Source organism: Vigna unguiculata, chromosome 3 (assembly GCF_004118075.2).
Source record: "Vigna unguiculata cultivar IT97K-499-35 chromosome 3, ASM411807v1, whole genome shotgun sequence".
Lineage (NCBI taxonomy): Eukaryota > Viridiplantae > Streptophyta > Magnoliopsida > Fabales > Fabaceae > Vigna > Vigna unguiculata.
The window spans coordinates 54,630,639-54,641,399 of record NC_040281.1 but is presented as its reverse complement, the minus strand read 5'-3'; the positions used below and the strand labels follow the sequence as shown (position 1 = coordinate 54,641,399).

General features: G+C 34.6%; 3 protein-coding genes across 3 annotated transcripts; 2 read left to right on the top strand and 1 right to left on the bottom strand.

Moving 5' to 3' along the window:
• The first annotated feature begins 280 nt into the window (after positions 1-280).
• Positions 281-2,347, top strand: LOC114179828 (piriformospora indica-insensitive protein 2-like). Its single transcript, XM_028066294.1, has 2 exons — positions 281-811; positions 1,017-2,347. The coding sequence occupies exons 1-2, from the start codon at positions 599-601 to the stop codon at positions 2,226-2,228; spliced, it is 1,425 nt and encodes a 474-aa protein (XP_027922095.1). The 5' UTR covers positions 281-598; the 3' UTR covers positions 2,229-2,347.
• Positions 2,348-2,618: 271 nt separating this feature from the next.
• Positions 2,619-3,599, top strand: LOC114175721 (mavicyanin-like). The gene is made up of 2 exons (XM_028060504.1): positions 2,619-3,013; positions 3,119-3,599. The coding sequence occupies exons 1-2, from the start codon at positions 2,830-2,832 to the stop codon at positions 3,463-3,465; spliced, it is 531 nt and encodes a 176-aa protein (XP_027916305.1). The 5' UTR covers positions 2,619-2,829; the 3' UTR covers positions 3,466-3,599.
• A 1,891-nt stretch (positions 3,600-5,490) lies between these two features.
• On the bottom strand, positions 5,491-10,542 carry LOC114179365 (DEAD-box ATP-dependent RNA helicase 27). Its single transcript, XM_028065688.1, has 12 exons — positions 10,097-10,542; positions 9,743-9,928; positions 9,442-9,627; positions 8,758-8,841; positions 8,303-8,344; positions 7,952-8,023; positions 7,563-7,862; positions 7,075-7,113; positions 6,896-7,000; positions 6,558-6,626; positions 6,344-6,469; positions 5,491-5,888 (listed from the first exon to the last, which is right to left on the bottom strand). The coding sequence occupies exons 1-12, from the start codon at positions 10,406-10,408 to the stop codon at positions 5,715-5,717; spliced, it is 1,695 nt and encodes a 564-aa protein (XP_027921489.1). The 5' UTR covers positions 10,409-10,542; the 3' UTR covers positions 5,491-5,714.
• Between the last annotated feature and the right edge of the window lie 219 nt (positions 10,543-10,761).

Below are 10,761 nucleotides of genomic sequence, written 5' to 3'. Positions count from 1 at the left end.
GATAGATGAACTCAGTTCCGTAGGAAATTATTATATTGTATCATTAGTTGGCTTTTCATATCAGAAAAGCACATGCATTGGCACTGTTAGGCTGAAGAGTTGAAATTCTTAGCTATCAACCTCTTAATTGCAACTTGTTTGGTGGACCTTCCCCAAGCAAATTTCATTCCCAGAAGCTAGTTAAGTAACTGTAATTTGGGTGAAATCACTTTTTCATTAGAACATGTGCTAATAGTTTGGGATGGCTCTTGGTTCCATCACTTTTTCTGCAAAGTAAAAAACCCCTCTTAATTGCATCTCTTTCCATTTTATAGTCTCATTTTCAGTCCATTATTGTGATTGCTTTTACTTTCTTTTCTTCCTTGGGAAGTTTTACTAACAAACACATGCTTCGTTTTAGACCCTTCATTCTCTGTTACACTGGCACTGAACGTTTTAGTCAGCACTTGCTGTTTCTGTTTTATTGCATGGTATAGCCAGTACCATCTTGAGATCCACCCCATATACTTAGATTGGCCATGAGTTTTTCCTGTTCCGTTCCTTGAAACTACATATTTTCTTGAGTGACATTTTCTGCATTGACAATTTGACACTGAGAATGGCTATGAGATCTTTATCATGGAAGTGCCACTATGTTCTTTGTTTTCTGTTCCTCATTTTGTGTTGTCATGGTAAGGGCCAAGACTCTTCATTGACCGCAATGAAGAAAAAAGAGAAGGAGGTCATATACTCTGTTATTCAAGGGTTTGTAGGGAAGTGGTGGAACGGTTCATATCTTTATCCAGATCCTTGTGGATGGACTCCTATACAGGTTTGAAATCTTGAACTTTCAAAGGAAAAAGATCAATCACAGAATGCTTATACCATTGTTTGCTTCATTTTTCTGTCTGAATCACTACCAATTTTCAATGGAACAGTACTATCTTAATACTAAACTGTTACCACTAAAACAAAAGCTGTGTTCCTATTCAGTGTTCTGACAACTTTAAACTTTGTATATTTTGGATTATGTGCAGGGAGTTTCCTGTGAGCAATATGATGATGGCTTCTGGTATGTGACTACTGTAAACTTTGGACCAGTTTTTGACAACTCTCACATGTGCAGCCATGATGCCAAATTCCCTCAACAACTGTTCAATCTGAAGCACCTAAAAGTCCTCTCACTGTCAAGTTGCTTCCTTTCCCCTACCAAAAATCCTGTTACACTCCCTCTTTCAAACTGGGACAAATTCTCACACAGTTTGGAATCTTTAACACTTAGATCAAACCCTGGTCTTGTTGGCACCATTCCATCCACAATTGAGAACCTTAGAAAGCTTCAATCTTTGGTGCTTCTGGAAAATGGGCTAATAGGTAAACTACCACCAAGTATTAGTAATTTGGTCAGGTTGAGGCAACTAGTACTTGCAGGAAACTACTTGGTGGGTGAGGTTCCAGCCAACTATGGAAAACTTTCTGAGCTTTTAATATTTGATGCAAGCAGGAACAATCTATCAGGAGTTTTGCCATCAACACTTGGATCTTTGGATTCACTTCTAAAGCTTGATTTGAGTAACAACATGCTTGAGGGAAGGTTGCCAAAGCAGCTGGGAAGGCTAAAGAATCTAACTTTACTTGATATCAGCCATAACAAACTCAGAGGTGGATTGGCTGAGACTCTCAAAGAACTTGTTTCCTTAAAGCATTTGGTTTTGTCCAACAACCCTATAGAGGGTGATCTCTCAGGAGTCAAGTGGGAAAATTTCCTAAACACAGAAACATTGGATCTTTCTAACATAGGTTTGAAAGGGAGTGTCCCTGAGTCCATGGCAAAAATGAAAAGGCTTAGATTTCTGGACCTCAGCAACAATAATCTCTCTGGAAATGTTTCAAGAAGTTTGGAAAATCTGACATGTCTTGGAGCTCTTCATGTAAATGGAAACAACTTGACAGGGAGACTTGAGTTCTCAGAGAGGTTTTACATGAAAATGGGAATGCGTTTTGCTGCTTGGAATAATGAAAATCTCTGTTACATTGTCAAACCAAACCACCAAGTGCCTTATGGAGTAAAACCTTGTGTGCAGAACATTACTATATCTGAAGGGTTTTCAACTGTCAAAATAACTGAAGGGAATCACGAAGATTCCTCTGTAGTTTCTTCTTTGGGAGGTTCAGGTTTGTATGGATTTTGGTGGGTTTTCACTGTAAATGGAGTTCTTAATGTTTTCATGTGGGATATGTTATCTTAGTTCATCAGAGAAAGAAGTAGCTACAACTAACACTGATGTCATCTGTTGCCAAACAAATTTATGACATCTAATTTTAATACCTGCATTATGAATTTACGATGTACATTCATTTTTCTCTAATCAGCATTCTCCTAAGTTTTTCTTTTCTGTTATGAAAGTATCTATTTTCATGTTTTGCTGGCCCGTTTTCTGTTAACTATTTTTTCAAGGCTCCATAACTTAACGAATGCAGTCAAATTTGAAGTGACTTCTAGGTTTAATTAATTCATAGAGAAAACACAAAAAGAAAATTCTTAATTATAATTTATATTATATCTCACTATTTAATCAGCTTATTTCTCTCAACAACCTTGATCTTTATAAAACAGTTAAAACCAAGTCAAAGATCATTGTCACCCTTTGCTAACAAAGCTCACCCACGATCCTTAGAACGTGCTCCTCAATCCTCTCCCTCTCCCTCGTTAACCAACTTCAATTTTCAACTTTAGGTCTCTTTTTAAGTCCAACGTGACGAACCCATTATTATACGAAGAACACTTTCACTCTTTGGCAGCAAGAAATCACACACACTACACTAAAGAGAGCATCTTGAAATCCAAATATGGCTGTTCCCTTCAAAGCCTCATACCCACTTTTCCTTTGCTTCATTCTTTTCTGTGGCGTCAATTGCACTGAGTTTGAAGTTGGAGGCCATGAAGGTTGGGTTGTCCCAAAGACAAAGGATAATGCTCAAATGTTCAATCAGTGGGCAGCCCAAAACAGATTCAAGATTGATGACACTCTTCGTAAGTAACACTCCTTAACAACTTAGTTTTCCATTCAAACATGTTGAAAGAAACACATAATAACATGAAGTGTTTTTTGTTGTTGAACTTTTGGAATTGTTATAGTTTTCAAGTACGAGAAAGACTCGGTTATGGAGGTGACTGAAGAAGAATATGAAAAATGTGTATCCACTCGTCCCCTCTTTTTCTCCAACAATGGTAACACTGTGTTCAAGGTTGACAGACCAGGGTTGTTCTTCTTCATCAGTGGTGTTCGTGGTCACTGTGAGAGAGGGCAGAAGATGATCATCAAGGTCTTGGATATTGAGGCAACACCCTCACCCCAATATGAAAATGGCACTGCACCAAAGCCACATTCAAAAAGTGGAGTTGCTGAACTTACTCCTATGAGGATCATGACAGCGTCCACAGTTTTTGTTATGGCAACATTCTTCCTTCAGCTTTATGTTTGATTCTTGTGTGTTATCACAGTCCTAGGTTTATTTGTAGCAGTTTCTTTGTTTATTTTGGTCATGTGCTAGTGTTGGAAGGATTGGACTTTGTTAGTAGTTAATGTTTGTTGGGGTTATAATGTTTTCCTTTTTGAGTTGGTAAAGATTATTCCTATGATTCAATGTGATTTACATCTCATTCTGGTTTACTTCTGCTGAAAATGATGTTTCTTTCTGATACTGAATGGATGATAACATGAACTAGTATTGATCCTCTTTTCGATAAAAGAAACCAAGGGCATTTTGTGAACTAAGTGAGAATAATCATCGATAAGATGGTCAATGACTTAAATTAAAGTTCCATTTCATGAATAAATAATATAAAAATTGAGAAAATAGGTTATGCATTTTTACATTGTCATTAATCAACACTAATTTTTGACTTGTTAATATATTTGTATATTTGTACACAAAACATTGTTAGATTAGGCTTTAGACAAGCAATGAGTTTAGGTAAATAAAATTCTCAAAAACACAATTATTTGTACATATTTTACAAATGAATTGACGTTATAGCAATAGTATTGATACATAGAAATAGATGAATATTTTGCATCCCTCGGCATTATTTTTATTTTGTTTACAAATTTTACCGTTATGGTTATTTGAGTTTTGCTTTCAGAAGGTGTGATGCAAAGGGAAAAATTAATATGATTGTTAATGGTTTAGTTATTGTGTAGAATTGATTAGATAGATTGTATGTGATAATGTGATATATGTTGGCTGCACATGACATGAGTAGTGTTATTTTGACACTCATAAAATAAAATACTCTACCATTTAACAATTCAAGATAATAATATATTAGTAATATTTATTATTTTATTATTATTATTAAGTTGTAAAGTGGAAGTATGTTTTTTAAAGGGTGTCAAACTATTTATTTTTTCTACTTTAACAGTGAAATCTTGATGAGATTTTACATGACAAAGTTCTACCCCTAATTAAAACATGTATCATCAAATAATCTACCTCTAACTTATAATCCTTTTCATTATTTTTAATTACTTGAACTAAAAAATGTTCCTTTGTACCTTAACAAATAATATTTTAAAATATTTCATGCTTTTTAATGTACTGTATAAAAGCTATCTTTAAACACAATTTAACCAAAAGATTTTATTTTTATTTTTATTTTTATTTAACAAGTCTAACAGTAATTAATTGTGGCGTAATCAATAGTTCTTTTGCTACATAGGAATATTTCGAGAAGTATATACTCATATAAAAAAAGGGTTTGCACTAATATAAAAAAAGGTTTATTGTTGTGTTTAACTTCTCAAAGGTTTTTTTACCTCATCCACGTTTAGTTTTAGTGGTGGGTATTGGCGACGATGTCTCATATACACATCCTTGGTTAACTTCAATGAATTTGATTCATCATCGTTGTTGCTTTAATCTAATAACTCTTTTGCCAAGAGGTAAAAAAGTTTTTACTCCATCAGCACTACGAGTGTTAAATATAGCTACACAGGCTAAGTGAGTTTTCGTCTATTCAATAAAAAAATCATGTTAAAAATAAGCAACGAAAAAACTCTAAATTGAAATTTGAATATACAAGTTTGGAAATAATACTTCAAATTATATTTTTCCAAAATTTTCCTCTTGGATACGATGGTAACTAAAAATATACGAGTTAACTGATTCAGATTTTCTGAAGTAGTTCTTCCAATATCCATTATAAACAAAAAAAAAAGTAATTTATAATAATTTAAAATTACTTAATATCATTTAACTGTCTCACTTGATTTAAAAAGTCATTAAATTTCTCAAACTGCCTTTTATTGGAATTTGATGTAAAACACAAGTCATTAGATATAAAACTTCTATTAAATAAAGTAATCTTATTAAATGTGACAAAAGCAATTAAAACTTGCTTATATTTGAAACAGCATCAAAGAATTATTATTTTTTTCTTATTTTGAGACTGAAAGCAGTACAGACTAAAGAAAACATTTTTAGCATTATTCCTTGCTCTTCAAAATCTACTCGTGATAGTTAATGATAAAAAATTTCATGAATACTACCGTTCAAGAATGCGCATACAAATTTTAAGCTGAAGAACTAATGGCTTCAATAATTTATAAAAATGTTTGACTAATTTACAACACAATACATCTGTGACAAAATTTCGGGTATATATGCAAAAATTTTGTGGGTGTAGCAAGAAGATGCAAAGATACCCACAGTATAAAGCAGCGTGTCCACTGCTAGTGCCTCACAAACTGCCGCTTGTCGTCTGCGTTTCTCTTTCCATAAGGATTGTTGTCGCTGAATCCGTGTCTACTTCCATCAACTTTACGCATTTTCTTCCTTTGCTTACTGCTGTTTATGTTCAGTGTAACGTTTGGTGGGTTTGAGAAACAAAACGAAGATGCAACAGCCTGCTCAAGTCCCGAAATTGGTGATTATCATACTGTATGATACATTCATACTATTCAAATAATATGAATTATAAGCAATAACTCTTTCTTTTCCCATTTTATGTGCATCTCATTATCAAGAAAAGGTTATCAAAACCATTAAGTCTCTCAGTTTAGAGTGTGTCTAACATGATATGATGTATCCTTTAACTGTTCAAACTTCTTTTGATTTGATCTCTATGTTCCTTCCTTAACTATTAATGTTCCAGTAATTTATTACCAGCCATCTATTTCAATATGCCCATTTGCCCCCTATCCTCAAAATGAAAGGAAAAGATAAAAATAGTGACGTGTCTTGCCAATAAAAAAAAAAAACTTAAACTAATGTATTCCGTAGGAGTTCATATTCATGTAGTTCTAAAAGAGATGAACGATAATACAAATATACAAAAAGTAACATGAAGTGAAAGCCGTACCTGAAAATCAAGACGGTGAACATTGAATATATCCTTCATGGAATGTGAATTATAAGCTAATATGTATGATCTATAGGCTTCTTTCGCCATCTTGTTCAAATAAAAATTGTTGACAACCAAACTCTCCTGAGATATTATAGGATAATCCTTGGTAAGATTCCAGTTGATTAACATATAAAACACATTTTAAATAAGTATAAGGAAAGAAACGTACCAGGTGAGATTGTACGTTTGCAACCTTCTTTTCATCATATGCATACTCTTTAACAGGGACCTTGGCTGCCTGAAATTAAGCATAAATGTAAAATTATAATTATTAGGGAGAACTGAGTATAATAATTTACCAAAATGGGCTTAGAGTCTTGGGGCCTGGCCCGGGGGAGTAGCAACCACTTCTTCCCACTTACATTATATTCTAGGCTTAAAAATCACGGTTTCCTGGAGGAATATATTTTGAAACCCTACTTTCTTGAATAAGTACATGCATAAACTAAATTATAATTCAGCATCAGCCCGCTCACTAATCCATACTGTTAAATAAGAAAAACTGACCTTCAGGTAGCGGAGAAATTGCAATTCTTCAGGAATTAGGAAAAGCAAAGCATTTCCTTTTCCGCCTTCACCGCGAGCTGTTCTACCGACCCTGTGGATATATTCCTGGTAGCAGTACAAATAAAAAATGTCATACCTTACACTAAACATATAAAAGCTACGACGCAAATGAAAGGTACCTTAGGTTCATCAGGTGGATCATACTGCACAATCCAGTCCTACAACACAAATAAGGAGAAAACACAAACAAAAATCTTATATATCTAATGATTTTCTATTAACAGAACAGAATGCTGCACAAGCACAGAAGCCCAATCAAAGATATAAATTTACAAAGACAATCTAAACAAAGAATTTTCAAGGATAGCTACAGGTATGTGGTGGGCAAGTGCTGGCTTGACATGATTTACACGTTGATTCTAATTTTATACTGTCTTATGAAGAAAAATTGTCTATTTTGTACTCTTCTATTTCTTTCCTGAAGGTGTATCATGTTGCTTCAATTTATTTTAGCCAGTTATTGGGTTGATGCTGATTGACTGCACGTTATTGGGGAGGGTTTTTTTTGTGGGGGGGGGGGGTTGGCAGAATCTTTTAAGTTCAACACAAATGAGTCATTTTTAAATCCAGAAATATTCATGCAAGTTGAGAAGGAAAATGAATATACCACAGCAGGTATGTCAAGTCCACGAGCAGCAACATCAGTACATAATAAGATCCCCTTTTCTGCTTTGCAAAAATCAAAAAAGGTAGTTGTCCGGGTCTGCTGCTTTTGTTTTCCATGAATACTTGAGCAATTCAATTGAATGAGATTAAGAATGTCTGTGTGGAATTTGACAGAGTTGCATGAAGAGAAAAAGACCATCACTTTTTTTGACTGGTGTCTCTTCAAAAAGGAATAGAGAACAATAAATCGCTTGGCACAAGGTACAACAACATAACCCTGAAGCAACCCTTCGTTGGTGACCTGCATTCGCAAAGGGGTAATGATGATTATAATTATAATAACTACTATAAACAAAATTCAGTTATTAAGAAAAGGTTGAGAGACATCACCTTGGTTCTCCCGTCATCCACATCAATATAGATGGGAGTAGTCTGAAATGACAAACGGGCAAGATCCTCGACCTGTATTTTAAGGACAACAAAAATTTCCTTATTTTTACTTTGAAGTAAACCATATATTGAGCATCCGAATTCTAGTTTATCAAGCAAATAGGAAAACAAAAAAAATAGGGAGAACTACACATCCGTTATCAAGTAATGTACTGAATATCACATCAAGGTATATCCAAGTATATGTATGTATGCTTGCATGTGCAAAAAACATTAAATATTGAAAACAATGAAATTAGGATATTATCACAGAACGAAATAGATGAAGGATGGAAAATGAAAAAAACAAACCTTCTTTGTTTGTGTAGCGGAAAATAAAGCTGTTTGCCTACTCTGTTGAAAGAGAAACAGATTAATTGATCAGACTTTCAGACATTAGCTAAAACACATACAAAATATAAACATATCCATGCCCTGCATAAAAATATGACCAAGATGATTCGACATACTTAGAACTATCAGAAAATACAATTTATAAGTTGTTGACGTATCCAGCTAAGTGCAAGCGTCTTCTTACATTGAAAGTTAATAGATTCCTAGGCAGAATTCATAATTTTACTTTTCCTCTATGAAGGTATTTGTAAACTTATAATTGTCGAAGTCCTCTTTTTATACGTGTTTCTCCGGCTAAACAATCCAATACAAATGGAAAATGAGAGAGGAAAAATAGCAATTTCAGGACAACATATATTCATAGGTTCATGCATATGGAAGGGAGAGGAAAAGGGGAAATAAGTTCTGTATACCTTTGGAAGGATCTTAATAATCTGTTTCATTTCCTCCTCAAAGTTTGCTTCTAAGATTCTGTCAGCTTCATCAATCATGAGGCACTGCCACGTCATTCAGGAATATAGAGTAAGTGAACAGTCTGAGTCTAAGCTGACACATGCACGTAAACATCTACAAGAACTCCAAATATTTGAAAAGTTCAAGAACAACCAATCCATAATGGAAAATAGAAAAGCTCCAACATCAAAATTTGTTTATAATATTTTATCACTGAATAGAGATTCATGAACTGAAGGCGACTTTATTTTCTTCCTGTTTTCTCCCACAAAAAGAACACATCAAACTGAACACGTGACAACAGCAAACGTAAAGACATATAGATAATGCAAGAAAGTTACGCAAAACATAAAATGTCAGCCAAAATGCAAGATGAATAAATAAAGTTTCAAATTAAATAATATTGATATTTTGTAACCAAGCAGACCGTGAGAAAGGACCCCGACGAGTGTCCTTTAAACACTAAAATGGATATTATACCAGAAATGACAAGATTACTGATGACCATTAAACACTGAAAAACATTTTGAATAACAATCCCCTATAGGCATGATTAATCAATAAGATTTCAGTATTTACAATCAAACATGAACATTTCTGGTACTAAAATGCACAAGAAATTGCATGAAAAATCCACAACTTACCTTCAAGTTTTTGTATATGAATCCTTTTGTATTTTGAAGATGATCTAGAAGACGACCAGGAGTTGCTACCAATAGATTTATCCCTTTGGCTAGGCGTTCAGCTTCAAGTTTTCTAGTTGAACCCCCGATAACCAACCCAAGAGTTTGTGAATGATACTTGAGAAGCTCCTTGGCCACAGCATGTGTCTAATTGGAACCGTGAATCAACAAAAAAAGAAAAACCATTCAATCAAACCGCAAACTAAAACAGCAATGAAGCAAATAAGCACCTATTATGAGCAAATAAGCAGGAATTTAATACCTGTATTGCAAGCTCTCTAGTTGGGCATATAACAACAACACCAGCTCCATTACGAGGTGTAAACTTAACATTGTACAACAGCTCCACAGCAGGAATTAAGAAGGCGAGAGTTTTTCCAGAACCAGTCCTTGCAGCACCAAGCACGTCTTTTCCAATCAAGAGAGGTGGAATCGCTCTCGCTTGAATCTGCAGTCATTATTTATAATCAACTCTACTGTGTTACACACAAATAAAATAAAATAAAAACAAAAAAAAAAACACTATCCTTAAAAAGTCGAATGCAGAACATTACGATTATGGAAGATGAAAAACAATTAAGAACCATTCAAAATTCAGCACAATCTGTATCATTACCTGAGTCATGTGCTGGAATCCCATATCCATGATGGCCTTATAAGTAGGTTCAGACAATCCCAGAGATTCAAATGACTCGGAGCTCATAATACCAGACCCACCATTGTTCTTCACCTTTCTCTCTTCCACTTCACTTTCTCCCTCCACTTCCTTCTTCTTCTTCTTATTCTTCTTCCTCGAGGATTCTCCGTCGCTATCTGTCTCATTCACATTCTCCTCTTCTTCTGGAGGCTCCTCGATAGCAACATCCCGAGGTCGTTTTTTATCGCGCTTCTTCTTATTCTTCTTATTCTTGTTCATCGTTTCGTCCATCGGAGAGGCTTGAAGGTTGTCTTCTGCTTCTGCTATTATCAAATTTGGCACACCTCAACCCTAATCGCTAGTTCAATATCTTCTTCTTCCTTCTTCTCCCCCTTGTTAAACCCTACTCTCACACAGTGCACGTGAGCGATAGGTGGAGAGGGTTAATAGCTGAATGGATTGGACTATATGGGTTTCAGTTAGGCCCAAAGGCTCATCTTTTTCTTTCTGCACTCCCATTATGGCTAAATGCACTATATAAACTCAAAAGGACTAAAATACCGTCTCCATGTATTCCAGAATGTTCATGAAAAACATTTAAAAATCTTGTTATGTAATATATTCCATATGTTCTAAAAAACTTG